The sequence below is a fragment of the Macaca mulatta genome, chromosome 15, assembly GCF_049350105.2.
Source record: "Macaca mulatta isolate MMU2019108-1 chromosome 15, T2T-MMU8v2.0, whole genome shotgun sequence".
In the NCBI taxonomy this organism is placed as follows: domain Eukaryota; kingdom Metazoa; phylum Chordata; class Mammalia; order Primates; family Cercopithecidae; genus Macaca; species Macaca mulatta.
In genome coordinates this window covers 6511218-6523918 of record NC_133420.1, presented here as the reverse complement: position 1 = coordinate 6523918, position 12701 = coordinate 6511218, and the positions used below count along the sequence as shown (strand labels likewise).

At 59.5% G+C, this 12701-nt stretch overlaps 1 protein-coding gene across 19 annotated transcripts in view; it reads right to left on the bottom strand.

The window, feature by feature from the left end:
- NACC2 (NACC family member 2) overlaps positions 1 to 12701 on the bottom strand; it is a 113088-nt gene that overhangs the window by 8416 nt on the left and 91971 nt on the right. For 9 of the 19 annotated variants that reach the window (XR_013404645.1, XR_013404646.1, XR_013404647.1 and 6 more), the window contains exons 3-7: positions 11962 to 12126; positions 9580 to 9685; positions 8913 to 9010; positions 1584 to 1616; positions 1277 to 1399 (exon numbers count right to left, since the gene is read on the bottom strand). Coding sequence is in view for 16 of the 19 variants with exons in the window: in XM_077965562.1 (XP_077821688.1) it covers positions 1277 to 1399; positions 1584 to 1616; positions 8913 to 9010; positions 9580 to 9685; positions 11962 to 12126 (525 nt within the window). In the remaining 3 variants the exon portion in view is untranslated. 19 annotated transcript variants of the gene reach the window in all.

Below are 12701 nucleotides of genomic sequence, written 5' to 3'. Positions count from 1 at the left end.
GCTGGCCCCGCCCTCCTTCCCTTTACCCGTAAAACTCCCCCCGCCCGCACCATGGTTCCTCCCCAAGAGGCCTGTGTCCACCGCCAAACAGAATGTCCGGCCAGCCTACTCCTCACAGGCTGCCTGGTGGGATGGGCACAGGGCAGGGCTGGACATCCCCCAGCCCCTGGGTAACAGCAGAATCAGGCCGGGAGGCGGGTGAAGGCAGGGGTGCTCTCACTGGCAGCCCGGGGAGCCTTCCTCTCATCAGAGTGGGGTCTGTCCATCCCACGGGTGCCAGAAGGCACGCGTGACCCAAAGCAGCTCAGGAGTGAGGGAGGTCACAGGGCCCCATCCCAGCCCCTCAGGCTCCCCGCAGGCGCCCTTCCCTCCCCAGACTCTGGGCTCAGCTCCCTCCCGGGCCCCTCCTCCACCCAGGGCTCCTGACCCTTTTGTGCCGAAGTACAAAGGGCCGGGGACAAAGCCGTGGGTCCTGCTGACGCAGCACCCTCCTGTCCAAACTGACAAAGGGGCACCAGGAGGGGGAGGTGCCCTGATGCCTCAGCCGGTTTCTGTGGGGGCTGCAAGGGCGAGGCAGCCACTGGAAGGACGGGGGATGGGGGATACGGGACATGGGATGGGATGGGCAGCAGGTGCCTGGCTCCCCCTCCTCCTTGGAAAACCAGGGCTGGCTGGGCTGGGTGGGCCCCCTCCCAGAGTGGCGGGATTCCTGAGCAGAGCTGGGGCATTCTCCACGACCCTTCCTCCCCTCACCATGCTGCCCAGACCTCAGCAGTCCTGGCTGCTGGGGTGGCCTGGAACCCACCTGGGTGGGGCATTTGGGGTCTTGCAGGTGTGCATCCAAGCTGCCTGTCCTCACCAAGCTCCCCACCAGCCAGGCAGGTGCCTGGACACTCAGCGTCTGCCAAGTCCACCCCGTGCAGGTGAATGAATAGGCCAGGTGGGGCGGGCACGTGCCACTTGTCTAGAGCAGAGTCGGCCTGGAGGAGCGGGGCTGGGTGGCCAGACCAGCCCTGAAAACAAACCCTGCCTTGGAGGACGGCCCCGAGAGCCGGGGGCTCTGCTCCTTCTCCCGGAGGATGACACTGAGAGCCCAGGGCAGGAGGACGGCCCTGAGAGCCGGGGGCTCTGCTCCTTCTCCAGGAGGACGGTCCTGAGAGCCGGGGGCTCTGCTCCTTCTCCAGGAGGATGACACTGAAAGCCCAGGGCAGGACGACAGTCCTGAGAGCCGGCGGCTCTGCTCCTTCTCCAGGGAAGTTGAGTCAGACGCACTTACCCTGGCAGCTTGAGGCTGGACTTGGTGGTGGGATGGGGACCGGAACGCTCCGTGTTTCCTGGCCCCCACCAGGGAACAGACCCCTTGGGCGTTCCTGGTGGGGACAGGGTGGTGATGTGGCTCCTGTAGGAGGTAATGGCTCAGGGTGACCCCAAGCCACCATCCGCATTGCCACAGGGGCCCTTCCATCCAGGGGGCCCGTGTGGAAACCACATCCATCCATTTAAGACATCAGGGGCTGCCCTGTGCTGGCCCAGAGGATCCTCTTCTGGGAACACGGCCATGAAGCCCTGCCCAATAAACTCACCACTTCCCTCCGGGAGAGCAGGTGCCACGAACCCTGCAAAAGGGGAAGAGAGGCCAGGGAGGGGTGTCCGTGAGGTGATCAGGATGGTCCCCTGGACGAGACCCTCACATGACCGCAGGAAGCGAGGAGCCCACCATGCAGGTGTCCAGAGGAAAGTGCTTCCAGACGTAGGAGGCACCCATCAAGGGCCCGGCAGGACCCCAGGTCTGGGGGACACATGATTGCAAAGCACTCGGCCTGTCCTTGTGGACACGCCAGAGGAGCAAAGGGAAGTGGGGCTGGCCACGCAGCCTGAACCCCCAGGACACCAGCCTCAGGGCTGGAGAGAAGGCCAATCCCGTGGGCCCAGCTCTGCCCACCTGCACTTGTCTCTCTGTGCACCTGGGGGCAGACGTGGCCCAGGACGGGGTGGCAGGGGGGAGGGGGAGGGAAAGAGGGAGCCATGCACATTTTGGGTGGCAGGTGAGGCAGGGGCTGCCCCACTTCTCAGATGATAAAACCAAGGCCCTGAAAAGCAGATCCCTCCGTCCTGGCAGGTCGCCTGGGGGTCCGGACAGGGCTCCCCTCTAACAGGCACACTGATACCTGCAGACATCCAACTCACCTTGTAAAACACTGGGGAGAGCAAGAGACGGGTCAGGTGGCCTTGAACCCCACAGCCAGATCCCTGCCCTGTTGTGTGGACAGCTGGCCTGGGGACGCCGCTAACAGGGGCAGGGGTCCTGAGGCTGCCCCTGGGGGACCACTGGCCACCCCGCCTTCAACAGCCCAACCTTGGCTTCTCTGCGTCTCCCCCAAACCCCACAGGGCCAAGTCAAGTCCAGGAAACTTAGGTTTGAACTGACTTTATTATTTTGTAAATGTGAATTTTACAAAGCGCTTTACAATTAATGATCACATCCTTTTGTTTGCTTGTCATGGATTTCCACTGTCTGAAACGGCTCTGAGCACGCTTGAAGCCCTCTGTTTCCCTGGTAGCTTTTGGATGTTTCAGTTTTAGTTATTGATACAATGTCAGCCATGGCTAAAAAGTAACAGTCTTGACTCTACCGAGTAACAGCACAAAAAGAGAGTGAGGGCTTAGGAAAACAAAACAAAGGCTTCCTCCTTAAAAAAACACACACACACACAAAAAAAAAAAAAAAAAAAAAAAGCGAAGCATCTTCTGTGGCTGAAATCTAACTCAGTGGTACTGTGAAACCTTCCTTTACAGCACAGGAAAATTTATTTTTTAACAGTCGTGAGTTACAGTACTTTAACCCCTAAACAGACTCTTTAAAACAAACGTCTCCTTTTTAAAAGTCTCTCTTTTCCAAACATTCCGTCCGAAGGATGGATGTTCTACTTGCACCCAGTGCCATCCAAATGTTCAAGTCAAAAATATTTATACATTTTATACTTAGTTCTTTTCTTTTTTTTTTTTTTTGTCTGCTAAAAATAGTATTGCAAGTTTTGGCTTCTTTTGACATAAAAATCACAATCATGTGTACGATGCTAACAGTGGAAGCGACTGATCGGAATACGAGCAGGTCGTCCAATCTGAATGCTTTCGATTCTGCATAATTTTCCTTTCTCTTTTTCCAAAGAAACAAAACAAACAAACACGAAAAACCTTTGCCATTTGAGAAACATCTTGTACCAAGCCCTAAATGCTCCGGTGGTGACACGCACGCACGCGCACACACAGACACAGACGCGCGCGCGCGCACACACGCACACACACACACTCGCACACGGAGCCGGAGCCGGCTGGCTGACATGACAAATTTATGCGGCAGCAACATTCTGAAACAGTAGTTACAGCTGAGGACAGCTACGAGTTCTCGATTCTGTTTAGGACTCACTGCTGGCAGAGGGCAGACAGAGGTTTCTTGGAGTTTGCAGTTGGTTCATGGGCCATACACCTTTTTCCACTTGCTGCCAAGATGTTTCCATACAAATTTCCCTTCTGAGGGGAACCCAGGCAGTACACGGCTGGGTGGGGTGGGGGGACTGGGCCAGTGCTTACAGCTCCAGCTGTCGAATGAGGACAGGCCAGGGTCAGGCACTAGAGTCCCCTCAGAGGGGTCCAGCCCCGAGGGCCGACCAGCCCTCTGTCCCTACCATCCGCCTTCCTCCTGGCAAACACAAATGCCAAAGAATGACTCTTTCTGGAGGAGAAAGGAGGCCAGGCAGCCGGCTCCCACCTTCTAGGAGCCCTGACCCACGGTCGCCAACACCGGGACATCCAGGCGGGTCCTGCTGGCCTCTCGCCCACAGCTTCATCCACATTCAGGGGCAAAGTACAATAACCAAATCCAATGCAAAGTTAAGTGACGACAGAGAACTCGGGTGGGCAGACACAGTGCAGAAAACAAGACAGAATTCAAGTACCGAGGCACCCAGCCAGGCGCGGCCTGCTGGGCTCACAGTATCTGTCACACCTCCGGTCCCTCCTGGACCTCTGCATGCAAAACCAGCTGCCTCCTGGGCCCATCCCCTTGGGGAAGAGGAGGGCAGGGCAGGAGAGGCGGCTAGGTATCAGGCCCACCACCTGCCAGGCGGCAGCTCCAACACAGTCCAGTCCCTTCTGTCCTCCTTAAAAGGTGCGGAGATAACGTAGCTCTGTAATAGATTCTATATAGGATATGCGTATTGCTAATAGTCAGGCTTAGGGATAAAGGTGCGGACAGCTCATAAATACTGAGTGGCTCGTCTCTCTCTACAGGGTCTGGATGAGTCAGGGTCACACTCACAGGACAGGACAACCCCGGATTCTGGAATTAGTCATCTTGTAAACAAAGGAGGGAAGGGTCCGGCTTTCTTAATTGGTTTCCTTGGGAAAAATGATCAAAGGATGCTAAGGCACTCTGGAAGGCCCCTCCGAGCCCGGGCCGCCGCCCCCGCCCCACGGTACATTCAGGACGCGGAGGGAGCACACAGCAGGTCCGCTCAGCAGCCATGCACGTCCGCAGACACTCCCGACTCACGCCCACCGTGGGACACATTAGTGCAAAATGCTCAGCCTGGCCCGCCCGGGGCGCAGGGAGAGCTCAGAACCCATTCACATTAAATTATTATTATTTAAGTTTTACCTATAGCTCTTGCCTTCCTTACCCAGAACAACAGAACAGACGGCGATTACAAACGAGGAAGGGGCCACGGGACATTGTGCAGGCCTGAGCAGCAGTCAGGCGTCCTCTGTGCAGCCACCGCCTCCGGCAGCGGCCAGCGGCTCCCTCCCTGTCCTGGCCAAGGGTGAGGGGCACCCACTTTGGAGTGGAGGGCGCAGAGAGCCCTTCTGTCAGCAGCCAGGCCCCCAGGGATGGTCAAATTAAAGTGCAAATTTGGGTGTGGGGCAGATGCAGGAAACTCCAGAGGGAACTGAAGTGCAGCTCAACCTCACCTACCCACCCCTGCTTCCTCCCAGCTCCGAGGAAGGTTTGGTCCAGGTTCCCAGTGGGCCCCATGGGGGCTCCAACCCCACCTGGGCCCAAGACAGGGGAGGAAGAGGCAGAGAGGGGCTCCCTCTAGGCTGGGTGGTTCTGAGCTCAGCAGGAGGTCCAGAAATCTCTGCACCACTGATCCACCTCCGGCCCTAGGAATGCAGGCCTTGGTCTCCCTGGACTTGGGCCCTGAGGAACGGGTGGAGGGGCCGAGGTTAGTGTCCATAGTGTCTGCCCATGGTCCCCCACCTCCTTCTGGAAAGCAATTTATTTTTCTAGAGGGCAGGCACGTGCTGGGCGTGGCTGGAGGAAGCCCAGGGGGCTGAGTGCAGTCTATAGAGGCGGCCCCACGGGAGGTCTCCCAGGGCCTTGCCACAGGGGTGGGCTGTGGGGCAGAAAGGGGTTACCCAGTGGGAATGCGTCTAACCCACACCCTGTAGGTCCCCAAGCCAGGGTGCAGCACAAGGTCCTCCCCTTGCGGGGGCGGCCTCCACTTGATGGGTTGTGGAGGTTGGGGGAGTGGGGTGTGCTGGTCGGCCACCGCTCACCGGCCTGTGTGCACACGGGAGGGGGTGCTGACGGGTACAGCGCTGCACTTGTTTTGCACACGCAGATGGGGAAGCCGAGTTCTGGAGGGACAGAGGTGAGCAATAGACGTTTCAAGTCTTGGGATGGGGGGTTCTTCTGGCCACACTTCAGAAGGACGGCTGCCCCTGGACAAGGGCCCAGGCCCCCAAAACAAAAGGGAGAGGCACCTGGGTAGGTGGCCACACCAGCACTTCACATAGGACTTCACATGGTCTGTGACCCCCACTACTTAAAAAATAGTAATTAAATTTCAAAGGAAGCACTCCAGCCTCAAAACCTACCAGCCCCATCTTCCATGGGCCTTTCCTCCACTGTCTCTGGCCCCCAACATGCATCCCTAACCTTCTGTCCCCTACCAGTGCCCACACCTCCAACTGCCCCAGCCCAGACCTGTCTTGGCCACCTCCTGCCTGCAGCCTCCATCCATGCACACCCCCAAGGCAGATGGGGAGCCCAGTACTGGGAGGACTCACTCTAGCCCTGGCCCAGCCCTGGCCACTGCCTCCTGCCTGAGCGGAGCCCCCCTCCCCGGGTCGGACCCTGAGCTCAGCTTCACACATACTGGTCACCCATCCGGGACCCCCTTTTTCCCCCAGTGGGAGAGGAGTGGTCCCTGGCCCTGGGCGGGGGGCCAGGGGGGTGCACCCTGACTGCCACAGATGACCCGCCCCAAGTCATGGTGGGCCGGGGACAGGTACACCATCCCACCCAAAGTTTTTGCTCTATTGAGTCGGAAAGTTTCCAAACCATACATGAAATAGATCTAAATTACAACAAAACCTAAAAAAAACAAGACAAGCATAATCCCAAAGTGGCTGAGGCGGCAGAGGGCGGCGTGGGCTCCGTCAGCTGTGCACGTCCCACAGTGGGCCCGGGCAGGACAGTGGGAGGCCAGGCGGGGTCAGAGGTGCCCTGGGGGTCAGGGGACCGAGGGGCTGCAGAGCCGAGACGGATTGGGCAGAACAAGGACAGGGTGAGGGGGCAGAATAAAGTACCCTTTTCTCCACCCCCGAGGGGTGAGCCACAGCCATCCCTGCCCCCTCGCCACGCCCCCGCACACGCGCGCACACACACACACACACTCGTGCACACACCCCACACAGGTGGGAGGCCTGGTGGGCCTGGCCCCGAGTCTCAGAAAGAAGCAAAAACGAGGAGTTAGGGCCCTGGGGCCTGAGCCCTGCCCCATTACCCCAGAGGGGTTCCACGGGTAAGGAAGGAAGGGTCAGTGACGCACACCCCAGCCCTCACCCCACCCCCCGCCACAGGCCACCGCCCCTGCTTCGCCTTCCGGGCAGAAGGAGCAGGAAGGGCAGGGAGGAAGGGGCAGGGCTGGGCACCAGGGGCCTGGCGGCCTCCCGCCCTCCCCGAGAAGGGGGAGGGAAGCTACACGTGGAGACTGACCTTGTGAATATCAAAAGGGAGCTCTGGGAGCTTCCTCACAGGAGGCTGCCAGTGGCCTAATTGTTTACAGTATAATGAATGCATTTGTTTCCTTCATCAATTTTAAATACAAGCAGAATAAAAATCACATTTTTCTCAGGCAACAGTAGCAGTTCAGTAGGTAAGTGGCTTGATCACATTTGTTTGTATTAGTAACGCATGCAAGCAGCTCTAGTACTCGGTCCCTCGCGCAGCCACCCAGCTCCGCTTACAAAGTCCCTGCATAAGTGCCCTCCGGCCTCCGGGCCGCGGCCGCCGGCGTCTGGGGCCTGCTGGGGCTGCCCCCGCCCTGCTCAAAGGGCTGTGGGGGGCTCTGGCCATCGGCGGGCAGTGGCTCAGGGGCGGCCACCTCCTGGATGACCGAGCCGGCCCCATCCACCTCCTCCCCGGCATCGAAGGCCGGGTTGGTGGCGGTGCTCAGGTCAACATTCACAGCGTCAGTTCTCAGAGCCACGATGGTGGCCGCGTCGCTCCGCCGCTCGGCATAGATGCGCTGCTCGAACACCTGTGCCGCGGCAGGCGGGAACTCGGGGTCAAGGGGCACACTGGCGGCCGAGGAGCCCATGACCGTGCGGTACATCTCCACGCCCTCAGGCAGCATGGACTTGATCTTGGGCAGCCAGCGCTTGCGAACGCGGCGGGCGTTGGTGCACATGTCCGCAGCGATCACGTTCATCTCGCTCTCCTTGAAGCTGGGGGCGAAGTTCTGACAGTACACTGTGAGGACGGGGCGGCGTGAGCTCAGCCACCTGCCTGCCGGGAGGGCCCGCCCCTCCCCAAGGCCGCGGAACCATGATGCCCTGGATGAGCCTCCCTGGCTGCTCCTGGGGCTCCCCTGGGCTCAGCCAGAAGACCAGAGGTCACCTTTCTCACTGCGCGGCCTGGGAGGCCTCCCCACCCCATTCCTCTGGAACAGTCTCTGGCCTGGTCAGGCCCAGCAGCCTTGGCTGTCCGCCAGCTGTGAGGCTCAGGCCTGTTTTTAATCTCTCCGGGCTTCCCTAGCCCCACTGGCTAACGGGAACTGGTCAGAGGGTCCCCCTCTCAGAAATAACAAGACCCTCCCCGTCCCTGTCCCAGTCCCAGCCTGGAGGAGGGGAGCGACAGAAGCCGTCACTTTAGCAACCCTCGCCTCCTTTATCCAGCAGGAGCCCAGGCCAAGGCCGGGCCATTCCTCCCAACGGCATCAAACCCACAGGCAGGCCCCAGGGGCCATGTCCACCTTGGTGCCTCCCAGAATCTTCCCAGAGCCGCGGCTGCCACCCTACGCTTTGGGACTGTAATTCCTGGATGCAAAGGCCCCTTTGCTCTAAAACAGAATTTGCCTCACAGGTTTTTTTTTTTTTTTTTTTTTTTAAGGAAGAAAACAAGATAATGCTTCTTGGGCTGAGGGCCACAGGAGGCTGTGCTCTTGGCCACCTGGTGTGAGCCGGCAGCAGTCAGCATCTTCCACATCTGGGGTGCGGGCCGGGGGGCGGCGGTCTGCCCCGGAGATGGACCGGGCTCCGCCCCCACACGCCCAAGAGCGGGAGGCAGAAGCCGGCCGAACAGATGGCAAAGGCTCAAAATAACCGCAAAATGTAAATAAGGGGTTTTGTTCAAAAAGGAAAATTAGATCTATTTCACATATTAAAATAGTTTCGCAGCTGAATTCATCACACTTGGAAACCTACCAAGAACGTTAACACCTCGAGACCTGGCTTCTGAGAGCTGCTCTTTTCTCCTGTCTTTCCCTCAATCCGACCACGCTCGGCCCCCGGGGACGGAAGCTGCAGGTGGCCGGGAGCACCCCCGGGGCCCACCCAGTCCTCCTCAGGCTGGGATCCGAACCCAGCCTCAGCCCCAGCCCCCCACCCGGGAGACCCCAGGCTCTTACGTTTCACAGCGTTCAGCACCCGGCTGTCCAGCGGCTTCCGGCTGGGGTCGCTGGTGGATGAGCGGATGCCAGTCCCACAGCTGTTGGCCAGCGTGTTCCTGGTGGAGGGACCAGAAAGGGTGAGGATGACGGAGAGGGGACCTGGAGGCGACCCGCCCGTGCGAATGCCCTGCTGGGAGGCCACTTGGCCTCACCCTTGGCTGGTTTGCATGTGTCCCAGCTCGTGGTCCAGTGGCAGCAGCCAGCCCAGCCACCCTCTAAGGGACAAGACAAAGGAAAAGTGTCTGGGCTGAGAAGATGACCAGGTGACGGGGCTGCAAGGTGACCCAAGCCTTGTCCTCAGGGACTCTGGGGGCATCTGAGGAAGCTGCTGTGTCCTCGGGAAGGGTTCTGTCAGCCCATCAGCACAACAGAGTAAGTGTGGCTCTTTGCTTTTTTTTGTTGTGGGGGTTGCATCCATAAGGCCCTTTGAGAAAGACCACGAAAGACAGCCCCTCGCTCCCCGGGAGCCTCTCCACCGTCCCGGCGCTGACAGGCCGCGGCTGAAGTCAGGAATGCAAGGGGACTTTCAATGCCACAACCCTGGACAATCAGGCAGCTCACAGCTAAAGGAGCCAGAACCCTCTGCAGCTCCACTGTGCCCTCCAGCACCCCTGCCCCGACCTACCTGTCAAAGAAGGTGGCCAGGAGCCTCCGCAGCAAGACCTTGTGCTTCACCCCTGCGCAGAGGTGGCAGTTCATCAGCTGGCCGCGTGTGATGTAGACCCCAGAGCCTGTGGCCGCCACAAAGAAAAAAGGCTCATGGCCTTCCTGGGCCACTAGGGTCCGAAAAGGGGCACAGAGGGGTGAGGGGGAGGGTGGGGGAGGAGCTGGAGGCCTCCAGGATTTTTTTGGGAGGAGCAATTTGAGGTCCCACCTGCTGGTCACCAGGAGAGGCCACGGCCAAGGCCAGCCCCGGCACGTCCCAAATCACACATGGAACTAAGCAGGGGGTGGGGAAAGCCACGGAACCCCCCCCCACCCTCCCCAACGAGCCCCAAACTCCAAGCTCTCCCTGCTATGCTGTGGCCCCCGGGCTCAGCTCCCTCCCTGGGAACATGCTTTGTTGCTGTTTAGAGACGGGATCTTGCTCTGTTGCCCAGGCTGGAGAGCAGTGGTGCAATCACAGCTTACTGTAGCCTCGACCTCCTGGGCTCCAGTGATCCTCCCACCTCAGCCTTTTGAGTAGCTGGGACCACAGGTGCCACTACCATGCCCAGTTAATTTTGATGAAGTCTCCCTATGTTGCCCAGGCTGGTCTTGAACACCTGGCCTCAAGCAATCTTCCCACTTCGGCCTCCCAGAGTGCTGGGATTACAGGAGTGGGGCACGGCACCTGGCCTGTGGGAACACACTCTGAAGGGCTGGCTTTGGCCCTGGGTCTGGGGAAACACTCATGTCCTTGCCTTTCTGCTCCGTCCCATATACCAAAGAGCCTCAAGCAACGATGAGGGAGACGGAATCCCCCGACTGGAGGGTATGGCTGGAGCTTTGCAGGGCCCAGCGCTGACCTCCTCTGAGTATGTGTGAAGGGGGAAACCAGCCGGGGCAGCGGCGTGGCCAGGGAGGTCCACGCTGTGCTATTTACCCTCAGAAACTTGACCACACCTCAGGTGTCCCACTAGGGTCTGGGTGAGCGAGGGCATGAACCAGCAGCAGGACTGACTCCGCTGGGAAGAACGGGGAGGGACCGCCCTCTGGGGACGGCCAATCTCAATGACCACGAGAGGCCATGTCCTGAAGGATACTGATGTCCAGGTGTGCCTGCTTCTAGGAGCCTGTAGTGCCCATGGCCTCCTCCTGGCATGGCCCGTCTCCTGACCCACTGCTCCCACAGGCCCTCCCTGCCAGGGTCTGGGCTGGAGGAACTCTCCTGAGGAGCTCATAAACTTCAAGCCCCACACCCCAAACACAGGCCACAGCTGCTGGAGGCTGGGGTGACAGACTGTCTTCCCAGGACCACACCAATGTGACGCACCAGGGCCCACGTGGGCACCTGTGCCCCAGAGCCCAACCCCAGGGGCCCACCCAGCCCTAGCAGCCCAGCACTGCGCTCCCCATCGAGAATCAGTGCCGGGGCAGGGTGAGGGCTCAGGGCACAGCAAGGTGGGCCCTTACCCCTCCTGGCCAGGGCAGCCCAACACTGCCAGGTGCAGCCCAGGAGGCCGCTCTCCCATGAGGACCGAAGTCCCTGGCAGCTGGAAGGCGAGGCCAGCCCAGGCCACTGGCAACCCTTAGGCGGCGGTGCACACTTGAGGCACTCGTCCTGCTGGGAAGGGAGGACCCTGACGTGCTGCCCAAGGTGTGGCCTTTGGGGGTGGACAGGAACAGGACAGGGCTGGGGCAGAACTGCTCAGGCTGTGGCCAAGGAAAGCGCCTGAGGGCCCCAGCGTGGGGCTTCCCGGAAAACCAGGAAGAAATCCCCAGAAAATGGCCCAATAGTCACCGAAGAAGGTGCCCATGGCACGGGTCAGACTGGCTTCAGCCTGCCTCATCTTCTCCTTGAACGGTTGTAAAAATCTACAAGGAGCTATGACGCCAAAGGAATCCAACACAAAAGGTAAACATTCCTGAGCGAGGCCTGGCCCCCACGGGCTTCTGGACTCGGACGTGTTTGTTCCGCCAGAAGGATCCCGCCTTGACAGCAGCTACCACTCAGAACCCGGCCGTTACCCCCAAAGGCTGCAACTGGACCCTCGGGGGGCGGGAGGGCTGGCAACCATATGTGACATGGTTTTATCTGTGACCCAAATTAAAACACGTTGCGACTGCAGCCCCTGCCAATCAGGAGCGTGACCAGCCCAGGGGATTCAATTAAAATACTAAATTAATTCAATTGAATAACTTCTCTTAATGACACATTCTTCTAAAAGGAAATTACAGGAAATTTAAGATTTTTTTTTTGACTGATTGGTGATGAGTACATTGTTCAGAGCGCCGCAAAAAAAGAAATAATAAATGAATGAGTGAGGACATTTGCATACAATAGATGGGTGGGAGGTAGCCTCACCTGCCACCAGCTCCAGCTTTTCTCCGGGGTCCCCCTCCGAGTACAGCTTGGGATGGCAGCGGTATCCGATCTGGCTGATGAGGCTGGCAGGCAGGGCCACGAGGTCGCGGCGGATGAGGACGCAGGAGCGGCTCTCCAGCGGCACTGGCTCAGGCTTCTCTTGCACTGCGGGCCCAGAACAACCTGGTCAGGTGGGCATCTGGGAGGCTGGGTTGCTCTGTGCCTGCCCGCCTGCCCTCCATGCTCCCTGGGGCCTGGGTTAGACCCACTCTGCCTCCCTGGGCCCAGGTGAGGCCACTCTGTGCCACTCTCCTGCTGGCCTGGGTCAGACTGGCTTTAGCCTGCCCCATCCCTACACTTGGTGCCCTCTTGCCCACCTGGCCTTGCCCTCACAGTGAAGCCCCTGTGAACGAGTGAGCAGAAGATGTGAGGCAAGGGATGCCCGCCCAGGCCCAGGGAATAAGCTGCTGAGGGCTGGCTCCTGGGAGGGTGCTATGCAGAGCCTGCTGGCCAGGCAGGAGTGACAGCTCAGTGCTCAGGGCCCCAAGGGAGCGTACAGCATGAGACAGGATGGAGGATGGAGGATGGAGGATGGCTTGGCGGGGCCAGCAGGGCAGCCACCTCTGGGGCCATAAAAACTGCCGGGTGGAGGAGAGGCGGGTAGCTGGACAAGGGTGACAGGTACTGTGGCCCCCAACTCTGCTCCCAGCAAGGGGCAGTGGGCCACGGCCACCTGACTC